An 11,719-nucleotide genomic window follows, 5' to 3' on the forward strand; every position below is an offset into this window, starting at 1 on the left:
CAACTCTTCCTTCTTTAGCTCTATTTCCTTCTTTAGCTTCAAGGGAGATTTCTTTCCATAAATACGCGCTCGGTCCCCTTGAGCGTCTTCGGTCCCCTTGAGCGCGTCCTCCTTGTGTAGCGCGTCACTTTGTGCAGCTCGATCCTCCTCTCTGAATGTTCAGTCCCCTTCAGTATCCTTCGGTTCCCTTGCTCCTAGTTAAGCGCCTTGAGCGCTAGTCTTCTCGCTGAACTCGCTCTTGTCTCTTCTCATGAGCTCGTTGTTTTCCACGCTTTAGCTTCCTAAATAACTCAAAGGCTTATCGATTTCCTAAGATATCTCACTCAATACACATATTAGTTCATAAGGTAGTTTGTTATCATTAAAACTAAGGTATTATCAGTTGTACGACCTAAGGGGCTAGTTCATACAACTAACAATTTCCCCTTTTTAATGATGATAAACTTAGAATCCTGGCATAAACAAATTATAGAGCTGAGATAAGAAGTAGCTTTCAATTCCCCCTTAATCAATGAACAAGTAATAAGCATCGCCCTTTAACTCCATATGTTCTAGTTCCCCCTAAATTAAATAACTCATATGCGTGCAATATTCCCCCTTTTGACATCATGTAAAAAGGAATGCACAATATTAATCAAAGGAAACTAAGTGTAGCACGTGCGTGCCTTCTAGAGGAATGAGTAAGTGATATGAAAGAAAACGCAATAAGTCTAGCCCTATCTCAGTACGCACTAGAGCAAGCAAATAAGTGAACAAAAAACTAGCAATTCATTGATAAAAATTAAGAGCACAAGGAAAAGCAGCCAAAAAGAGCAAAAATGACATGAATTTTAGAGGAGGTTGGGATTTCTAAGGGGCCCTAAGGGAACTGAGACCACAACTACTCCCACTGGTAGTCTTCCTTGTAGTCATCTTCGCAGCCCTCTTTCAGAGGCCCGATCATGAGTGCCTTGACGTGGTAGAGGTGCCAGTCGAGTAAATGCCTTAACCTAGATAGATGTCGATTAGTTTGAAGGACAGCTTCCAGGGTGCAAAGCTGAATCTCCTCTGAGCTCATGTTTGACGGCAACAAAGGCTTGGGCTCCTTTGAGGGGCTTTGCATTCGGCGAGGTCTAGATTCTGAATCTGGGAGGGACTGAGGTTTCGGGATTTGGTTTGGGCTTGGGCTTAGGCTTAGGCTCAGATCTGGGTGTAGAGCCAAGTAGGAGCTTCTCAACCGGCGCATCCATACTGGCGTGCTTGAGTAGCCGGCGCAACCCAGTTTCATTGATTATACTCTCGCAGGGCGTCTCCTTGGTCGGCCTGTAGATCTCCAGCTCAAGCATAAGCTTCTTCACTATGTGGGGGTAGGGAAACGCGTGGTTCTTATGCATCTTCACCGTCAGCATATGGGAGAGGATGAGTAGTGTCGTGTCTATCAAACTCCCTTCGATGACTTCTCGGAGGAGACACGCGTCAGCGATGGTGACGGTCTCGCGCTTCTCCTGGCGCGGGATGATGTTGCGCAACATAACGTAGTGAAGGAGCTTTATACCAAAGCCTAGCATGTGCGTCTTGATCTCCTTGGGACGCAACTTCCCCACCAACAGCTCCAGCGTCTCTCCCTTGCCAGAGGGCCAGTTCTACTTCGGAAGAGACGCGTACCCTTTGCCCATTGGGAGGTCGAGCACTTTGCCAGCAGCTTGACATTCAGTGTCTTGGGCTCGTCTCCCCAAGGAATGTGGTCCACAAAATATAGCTGGCCAGGGGCCCGGGGTCATGAAAGCAGAGGGCTGTAGAACTTCCTCACCTCTTCGTAGTCAACTGCGAAGGGCTCCACCTCGAGCTCTGACCATCGAGTGTGCTCGAGGGAGGCGACAACGGCGGCCACGTCAAACTCTGCAGGGCTGAGGGTGGACCAGAATCCTTGGCCGATGATGAGGGGCTCGATGACGACTCTGGTCGAGAAGTTGCCGTGAGCGGGAGGAAGACTAAGGGACTCACCGCTTTCAGGCAGGGGCGACCATCTTCTGGCGTTTCTAGTTTGTGGAGGAGGGCGTGATGGCTAATGCTCGTTTTAGGGAGGTCTCAGGCGGTGGAGATGGAGGAGTTGTGAGAGTGAGGGCGGGGGATGTGACTTCAGGCGGGTGATGGGTTGATTCGTCATGTTTGGAGACGGAGACAAGATGAATAACATGGGTTGTTTGGTCTTTGTCCATCGGTGCAGGAGAGTTGGAATGAGCCGTAGGTGAGGGCTGAGGGCTAGGCACTTTCTCTGGAATGGGAGAGAGAGGCTTTGGTGGTGCTGTAGCAGGGAGAGCTGGTGTGGTGGTAGAGGAAGGAGCAACAAAGGTGGATGCTTTGGAGCTCTCCATGAACTCCCGGAATTTTAGAAAGGAAGGCGTCAGATCGTATTCAGGCCCGGCGACTTGGTGTGGATCCATTTGAGGAAGGAGAGATTCCCACAAAGACGAGTTTCCAAGCTCTCACCTAGAGGAGACGGCCCCTTGAAGGTGGTTAGGCGAGTTGGTGACAATGCATATGTTTTTGACCTCCCCTGCGACTATGGAGTGAGCGTCACCTTCAATGTTGGCGATCTTACACTATTTGAGGGACCAGACGAGGAGCCTACAGATTCGTGGTCGAATCCTTCCCAAGATGGGGAGGATGATGAAGGATCATCTAGGTCACCAACCCAGCCCCAACCCCAGCTCCAATTCTCACAATAGATGGTCCAATTACAAGGTCTAAAGCTAAGAAGCTAGGTCAAGACTTGAACAAGGTAATCACCTATCTCTTGTTCAAGGAACTTGTTGCACATGAAGATGACCCTCCCAATCTTGAAGAGAAGACCTTGTTGATAATGGAGGAGCACGTAGAAGGCCCTCAATATGAAGAGGATGACCCATGAAGTTGTACTTGGTTATTGACAACTTCTAGTTGTGTTTTGTGTGTGTGTTTTTAAGGCAACTTGTTATCTTTGTTTTGGCTTGTTTTTAGAAGACATTTTAAGTGTGTTTCTTTCATTTTTAGGAATGTTTTTAGGACAAGGAAGTCGGCCCTCATTAGGAGTATAAAAGCCTCCTTTCTTGTCATTTGTACGGACGTTATTTTACATCTAAAAACCAGTTTGTTTGTTTTCCTTTCTTTCTCCATCAAAAGTGCTTGAAGGTGAGAGTTGAGAGATTGTCGAGTTGCAGCTTAATTGGCTTGTGTGTATCAATTTCTATCAAGAGTTGGTGCTATCAACATCTATAAGCCCCCTCGTGCAAAGGCTTCCATACCGGCGTGTGAGGTTGTAGAAGAAGGGGTTCATCAGCCTTTTGAAGGGGTTCTTGGTCGATTCTAATCAAGGGTGTCTTCATAGTGTTGTTGGGATTCTTCTTACCCTAATTCATCATCCATTCCATTGGTTTCGCATCCATTGTTGTTGATTTTTGTGTTCATATCTTGCTTTTTTGTATAGCTTGTCTTTGTTCATAGATTGGAGCCTAGATCTAGCCAATTCGGTGCTCATACCGTATCACTATCTATAGACGAACAAGTCTATCATTCATTATAATCATGCAACTCTTTCTGAGCTTACGAAGCAGGCCACAATAGGTAAAAAGCATGCACATTGGGTCGAGTTCATGGATACATTTCCATATGTAGTCGTCCACAAAAAAGGTAAGGAAAATTTGGTCGCTGGCTTCCTTTCTTGTAGGTATCTCTTACTCACTCACCTTCAAGCTAAGATTCTTAATTTCTCTATGTTGAAGGACTTAATGTTATTGATGTGTTCTTTAATTGTATATTTAAGGAATGTTTATCCACAGGTACAATCGATGAGTTCTTCATCCATGAGGGGTTTCTCAACAAGACCGGTCGCCTTTACATTCCCTCCAGCTCGGTGTAGATGTTGTTGATCCAGGAAACTCACAAAGGCCACGACCACTTTGAGTCTATATTTAAGGAATGTTTAGCCACAGTTACAATCGATGAGTTCTTCATCCATGAGGGGTTTCTCAACAAGACTGGTCGCCTTTACATTCCCTCTAGCTCGGTGCAGATGTTGTTGATCCAAGAAACTCACAAAGGCCATGAACACTTTGGTCTCGCCGCGAGCACTTCTTCTGGTCGCACATAAGTCTTGGTGGTTGTGGACCGTTTCTCCAAATGGCTCATTTTATATCTTGTTAACCCACACAAAATGCTTATGAGATTGCTATCATATTTTTTGAGCATGTTGTGAGATTGCATGGTATTCCTTGATCTATTGTTAGTGACAAGGACAAAAAATTTGTAAGCCACTTTTGGAGGACTCTTCAGGGTAAGGCTGGGTACTTCACTTCTATTAACTACTAGCTACCATCCCCAAACGGATGGCCAGATGAAGGTAACGAATCAAACCCTTTGCACTTTTCTCTGTGTTATGGTTAAAGCTAACTCTCGCTCTTGGAAGGATATGCTTTCTTTTTGTGGAGTTTGCTTATAACAGGTCTCGTCGCTCAACCACCAAGCTCACTCCTTCTGAGGTTGTCTACGGGCATAATCCCTTGACGTCGTTGGATTTGATGCCATGCCCCATGTGAGACGGAAAGAATCCGCATGCTGCTCGCCATGCCGATCACTTCCAGGAGCTACACAGACGCACACACGACCAACTTCAACATCATGTGGAACAACTTGCAAGATCTAAGAGCAAGGGTTGCAAGGAGATGATCTTCCACCCGGATGATCTTGTATGGGTCCATTTGAGGAAGGAGCGGTTCCTTCCTTATGCAAGACAAAGCTCCATGAGCCAGCTGATGGCCCGTTTGAAGTACAGGAAGCATATGGCAAGAACGCTTATGTGGATCGTGAAGTACTTAGTCTAACTAAAGATCAAATCTTTTGTGCGGAATATAGACTAAGAACAAGTAAACAAATTGATTCCAAAACGTTGGTTGTATTTGATTTCTCTTGAGACTTACAACAACTAGGCGAACACACAGTTCTTAGTTTCTCTCAACTCTCCTAGCTATTGCCAAAGCTCTAAATCATTATGAACTCTCTCTCTCTAGTTCGACAAACACAGTATAAGGACAATAAGCTAAACTACTTATACTATGGCATAATCACCGGGAACTAATTACCTACAAGAAAGTGAATAATAATAAATAAAGTAATAAATCTAAACTAGCTAAATATAATGACGAAATAGCTTCACTGTTAAGATCTTGAATCTGAAAAATCTCTTGGCGAATCAACTCTTCCTTCTTTAGCTCTATTTCCTTCTTTAGCTTCAAGGGAGATTTCTTTCCATAAATACGCGCTCGGTCCCCTTGAGCGTCTTCGGTCCCCTTGAGCGCGTCCTCCTTGTGTAGCGCGTCACTTTGTGCAGCTCGATCCTCCTCTCTGAATGTTCAGTCCCCTTCAGTATCCTTCGGTTCCCTTGCTCTTAGTTAAGCGCCTTGAGCGCTAGTCTTCTCGCTGAACTCGCTCTTGTCTCTTCTCATGAGCTCGTTGTTTTCCACGCTTTAGCTTCCTAAATAACTCAAAGGCTTATCTATTTCCTAAGATATCTCACTCAATACACATATTAGTTCATAAGGTAGTTTGTTATCATTAAAACTAAGGTATTATCAGTTGTACGACCTAAGGGGCTAGTTCATACAACTAACAATTTCCCCCTTTTTAATGATGATAAACTTAGAATCCTGGCATAAACAAATTATAGAGCTGAGATAAGAAGTAGCTTTCAATTCCCCCTTAATCAATGAACAAGTAATAAGCATCGCCCTTTAACTCCATATGTTCTAGTTCCCCCTAAATTAAATAACTCATATGTCTGTAATATTCCCCCTTTTGACATCATGTAAAAAGGAATGCACAATATTAATCAAAGGAAACTAAGTGTAGCACGTGCGTGCCTTCTTGTGGAATGAGTAAGTGATATGAAAGAAAACGCAATAAGTCTAGCCCTATCTCAGTACGCACTAGAGCAAGCAAATAAGTGAACAAAAAACTAGCAATTCATTGATAAAAATTAAGAGCACAAGGAAAAGCAGCCAAAAAGAGCAAAAATGACATGAATTTTAGAGGAGGTTGGGATTTCTAAGGGGCCTTAAGGGAACTGAGACCACAACTACTCCCACTGGTAGTCTTCCTTGTAGTCATCTTCGCAGCCCTCTTTCAGAGGCCCGATCATGAGTGCCTTGATGTGGTAGAGGTGCCAGTCGAGTAAATGCCTTAACCTAGATAGATGTCGATTAGTTTGAAGGATAGCTTCCAGGGTGCAAAGCTGAATCTCCTCTGAGATCATGTTTGGCGGCAAAAAAGGCTTGGGCTCCTTTGAGGGGCTCTGCATTCGGCGAGGTCTGGATTCTGATCTGGGAGGGACTGATGTTTCGGGATTTGGTTTGGGCTCGGGCTTAGGCTTAGGCTCAGATCTGGGTGTAGAGCCAAGTAGGAGCTTCTCAACCGGCGCATCCATACTGGCGTGCTTGAGTAGCCGGTGCAGCCCAGTTTCATTGATTATACTCTCGCAGGGCGTCTCCTTGGTTGGCCTGTAGATCTCCAGCTCAAGCATAAGCTTCTTCACTATGTGGGGGTAGGGAAACGCGTGGTTCTTATGCATCTTGACCGTCAGCATATGGGAGAGGATGAGTCGTGTCGTGTCTATCAAACTCCCTTCGATGACTTCTCGGAGGAGACACGCGTCAGCGATGGTGATGGTCTCGCTCTTCTCCTGGCGCGGGATGATGTTGCGCAACATAATGTAGTGAAGGAGCTTTGTACCGAAGCCTAGCATGTGCGTCTTGATCTCCTTGGGACGCAAATTCCCCACTAACAGCTCCAGCGTCTCTCCCTTGCCAGAGGGCCAGTCCTACTTCGGAAGAGACGCGTACCCTTTGCCCATTGGGAGGTCGAGCACTTTTGCCAACAGCTTGACATTCAGTGTCTTGGGCTCATCTCCCTAAGAATGTGGTCCACAAAATATAGCTGGCCAGGGCCCGGGGTCATGAAAGCGAGAGCGCTGTAGAACTTCCTCACCTCTTCGTAGTCAACTGCGAAGGGCTCCACCTCGAGCTCTGACCATCGAGTGCGCTCGAGGGAGGCGACAGTGGCAGCCACGTCAAACTCTGCAGGGCTGAGGGTGGACCAGAATCCTTGGCCGATGATGAGGGGCTCGATGACGACTCTGGTCGAGAAGTTGCCATGAGCGGGAGGAAGACTAAGGGATTCACCGCTTTCAGGCAGGGCGACCGTCTTCTGGCGTTTCTAGTTTGTGGAGGAGGGCGTGATGGCTAATGCTCGTTTTAGGGAGGTCTCAGGCGGTGGAGATGGAGGAGTTGTGAGAGTGAGGGCGGGGGATGTGACTTCAGGCGGTGATGGGTTGATTCGTCATGTTTGGAGACGGAGGGAGTATGCTCGGTAGAGTCGGTGGAGGAGACAGGATGAATAACATGGGTTGTTTGGTCTTCCTCCATCGGTGCAGGAGAGTTGGAATGAGCCGTAGGTGAGGGCTGAGGGCTAGGCACTTTCTCTGGAATGGGAGAGAGAGGCTTTGGTGGTGCTGTAGCAGGGAGAGCTGGTGTGGTGGAAGAGGAAGGAGCAACAGAGGTGGATGCTTTGGAGCTCTCCATGAACTCCCGGAATTTTAGAAATTCAGCTCATTTGGCAGGGTCGATGTTCATTGGGTTGGCCATTAGTGTGTTTGAGAGAGTGGGAGTTGGAAAGTATTGAGGGGAGTGTGTTGACGAGTTGCAGGTTTTGAACGTAGAGTGCTTGGGAGAGAGAGAGTTTAAGAAGAGTGAATGGTTGCAGAGGTAGTGAAGGGGGTCTGAATCTGGTCGAATGGGCTATTTATGGAGAGGATCAAACGGTCGAATCACAACGACCTTTAGTTAGATTTGGAACGGCGCCTCGTTTATCGTAGATGCAAGTGACCGTTGGTAGGCTGGCGAGTAATGAGTGCCTAGAAGATTGTCGACCGTTGAGACGCTCGGTCCCTAAGATTTTATCGGTCCCTATACTCAGTTCTTGAAGTTATCTGCACTTGACTCTAATCTGTGTTACTCGGTCCTCAAGGACATGTAGCTCAAAAGCTGCGCTTGTGATTTCTTCTACTTACTCGGTCCTCATACTAGGACGTGCTGTGTCTCAGTAGGATAAGTCAACTCGCTTAAGCACATAATAAACTCACACCCACAAAGGGACATAAAAGCTCTTTTAAAAACAAGAAGTGCTAAGCATATATGGGTAGACTTTTTGTCATCTCAATGAATATTCCCAGTTGTGGCTTATATGGTCATAGGGAACGTATCATTAAGATCAAGGCTAAGGGACTGGCTTATAAGCACGAATCATATCTGGGGGGCTTGATTATGAGGTTATGAAGCTATCATTGTGCATATATATAAGGGCTTGAAAATGAATAGCATGCAAATGGATCAAGTTTTAGCAAGCAATAGTGCAATCCTAGAGAGGGCCTAACTAAGCATTTATCATTTAGCATCACACAGAGCATGCGAAGGACAAATACCCCTAAGAGTATAGGCTAGGTTCGCGCACGTACTAGTCCTAGGTTCCTAATATTAAAAGGAGCACTGAATTTACGCAATATCAAGGGAGAAGGCTTACGTGCAAGGAGATGCTTAATGAAAGGGATCAAGCCCAAGTGAAGTCTTAGCTTGATAAACGGTTCCTTGTTCAAGGCCTTGGTGAAAATGTCTGCTATTTGATCCTCAGTTCTACAATGGGTGAGCTCGATGTGCTTCTTCTCCAAATTATCTTGAAGGAAGTGATGACTCATGTCAATGTGCTTGGTTCAAGAGTGGTGCACATGATTCTTTGAGATGTTGATCGCGCTTGTGTTTTCACACCTTATCTCAATCGAGCCCATCGAGATTCTGAAGTCAGTGAGTTGTTGCTTGAGCCATAGGAGTTGAGCACAACAAGAAGCGGCTGCTATGTATTCAGCCTCGGTGGTAGACACATCTATTGAGTTCTGTTTGCGAGAGCCCCATGAAACGAGACAAGGGCCTAGAAATTGTGCCATACCTGAGGTGCTCTTTTGATCAGCTAGATATCCTGCATAGTCAACATCTGTGTATCCAACAAGGGTAAAATCGCAGTTCTTAGGGTACCATAAACAAAGATTATCAGTCCCTTTTAGATAACAAAGGATACGTTTGATGATGGCGACGTGCGACTCCCTTGGATCAGATTGGAAACATGCACACAAGCTCACTGCAAAAACGATATCGGGCCTAGAGGCAGTTAAGTACATTATAGATCCTACCATACCTCTATAGAGTGTTTCATTCGCCTTGGGGCCGTTAAGGTCTGCGTCTAACTTAGTGCCTGTGGACACTGGAGTGTGAAGGGGCTTGCTATTGTCCATTCCAAACTTCTTTATGATCTCCCTTAGATACTTTTGTTGATGAATTTTAATGCCTTCAACCTTTTGCACCACTTGAAGTCCAAGGAAGAAGTTGAGTTCCCCTATCATGCTCCTGTTGAACTTGCTACTCATCACGTCTTTGAATTTCTCTACAAGCGACATGTTAGTTGAACAAAAAATAATATCATCAACATATACCTGAACCACTAGGATGTCGCCTTCATGTTCCTGGATGAAGAGCGTCTTGTCGATTGTTCCCCTCTTGTAGTTGTTGGCGAGGAGGTAATCAGAGAGGCACTCATACCGTGCCCTTGGTGCTTGCTTTATCCCATAGAGGGCCTTGTCCAGGAAATAGACGTGCTTAGGGTGATTCGAGTCTTCAAAGCCTGGGGGCTACTTCACGTACACTTCTTCATTGAGCACACCATTGAGAAAAGCCTTCTTCACATCCATTTGAAAGAGCTTGAAGCCTTTGTGCGAAGCGAAGGCAATAAGAAATCGAATGGCCTCTAATCTGGCAACTGGGGCGTAGGTCTCATCATAATCGATCCCTTCTTGTTGGTTGTACCCTTGTGCTACCAGTCGTGCTTTGTTTCTGACCACAACTCCTGAATCATCGAGCTTGTTGCGAAAGACCCAACGAGTGCCTATGATGGTGCGATTGGAGGGCTTAGGTACAAGGCGCCAGACTTTGTTTCGCTCGAATTTATGAAGCTCTTCTTGCATGGCAGCCACCCAATCTGGATCGAGAATGGCTTCTTTGATATTCTTAGGCTCAGTGAGAGAAACGAAGGCGTTGAAGGCACAAAGGCTGGTTTCCTCAGTTGTTTCATCAAGTGCTTCAACAATTGTCTCTGGAGGATCTAGTCGAGCTACACGAGAGCGAGTGTGAATCCCAGAATGGACTGGGGTGAGCATGTTTGTTGGAGGATGAGCACTTTGTTGTTGAAAAGCTCTAGTGGGAGCCTTTGTGTTCTGATCGTTGTTTGAGGTAGAAGGCCCTTCGTTATCACTGTATGAGTTAGGGCCTGATGAAACTGAGGCTATATATGGAGGGGCGAGTGGGTTTAAGGCTTTCTGAGGAGGTGCTTGATTGATGTCTGAAGGGGCTTCAAAGGAGGCTACTTCTGGGAAAGGATCGGAAGTGTTTGTCGAGGAAGTGAGAAAGGCGCTTTCATCAAACACTATGTGTATGCTCTCCTCGAAGGTTCTTGTTCTTTGGTTGAACACCTTGTACACTTTGCTTGCTGGGACATAGCCAAGGAAGATAGCTTCATCACTTCGTGCATCAAACTTTCCTAAATAATCTTTCCCATTGTTCAACACGTAGCACTTGCATCCAAATACCCTAAAGTGAGATATGCTTGGAGGATATCCCTTGATCAGCTCGTAGGGAGTCTTGCCTAGAGAAGGGGGTAGAAGAGCTTTGTTGGTGATGTAGCATGCAATGTTCACCGCTTCAGCCCATAGAGAGGGAGTAAAACCACTTTGAAGAAGCATGGTGCGGGCCATCTCTACTAGAGTTCGATTCTTTCTTTCGACCACTCCATTCTGTTGTGGTGTCCTAGGAGCTGAGAAGTTGTGATCATTTCATCTTTCAACGCAGTAGCTCAGCATCTCTCCATTCTCAAATTCAGTTCTATGATCAGATCTTATAGAGCGCACCTTCAGAGATAGAGAATTCTCAAGTAGGGCGACCAGCTCTATGAAGCGCGAGGAGGCTTGATCCTTGGAGCATAGAAATAAGGTCCACGTGAACCTTGAGTAATCATCAACGATCACAAATATATAGCGTGCTCCACCAGGACTTTGAATGCGCATTGGGCCACAGAGGTCCATGTGTAGAAGTTCAAGGGGCTTATTTGTTGTGACGTTCTTCTTGGCTTTGAATGCGGTTCGGACTTGTTTCCCTTTAACACAATTAGCACAGTGTGTTAAGTTTTCTATCTTGATGAGAGATAGACTACGAACTAGCTCTTTTGCACGCAACTTGTGTAGAAGGTGAAGATTTATGTGCCCTAGTCGTTGATGCCATAATTCTGTTTGATCTTCAATAGTAGCGAGACAGAGGTGACCTTTTGGGATGAAGCTAAGGTCGAAGATGTAGGTGCTGTTGACTCACTTCCCCCTTAGGATGATATCCCCAATGGCATTTCTCACAAGGCACTTCGTGGTAGTGAAGGTCACTTCGTTTGGTCCCTCGTCACAGAGTTGAGCTACACTTAAGAGGTTGTAGCGAAGACTCTCCACAAAATTCACCATCTGGATCTATATCTTCTCATTTAGATGTACCTTCCCGTGTCCAGTGATTTCTCTAGCTCTCTTGTCTCCAAACGATACGCTTCCATCGTCATATTCTTTAAAACTTCG

At 45.8% G+C, this 11,719-nt stretch overlaps 1 protein-coding gene across 1 annotated transcript; it reads right to left on the reverse strand.

Annotated features, from left to right (window-relative positions):
• Positions 1–8,773: 8,773 nt before the first annotated feature.
• Positions 8,774–9,511, reverse strand: LOC141250226 (uncharacterized). Its single transcript, XM_073669892.1, has one exon. The coding sequence runs from the start codon at positions 9,509–9,511 to the stop codon at positions 8,774–8,776; it is 738 nt and encodes a 245-aa protein (XP_073525993.1).
• Positions 9,512–11,719: the final 2,208 nt, after the last annotated feature.

The sequence above is a fragment of the Phyllobates terribilis genome, unplaced genomic scaffold, assembly GCF_046119375.1.
Source record: "Phyllobates terribilis strain yellow unplaced genomic scaffold, ASM4611937v1 Scaffold_5470__1_contigs__length_51489, whole genome shotgun sequence".
In the NCBI taxonomy this organism is placed as follows: Eukaryota; Metazoa; Chordata; class Amphibia; order Anura; family Dendrobatidae; genus Phyllobates; species Phyllobates terribilis.

Coding starts and splice junctions, on each gene's coding strand:
- LOC141250226 (XM_073669892.1), bottom strand. CDS start 9,511: ATGTCGCTTGTAGAGAAATTCAAAGACGTGATGAGTAGCAAGTTCAAC.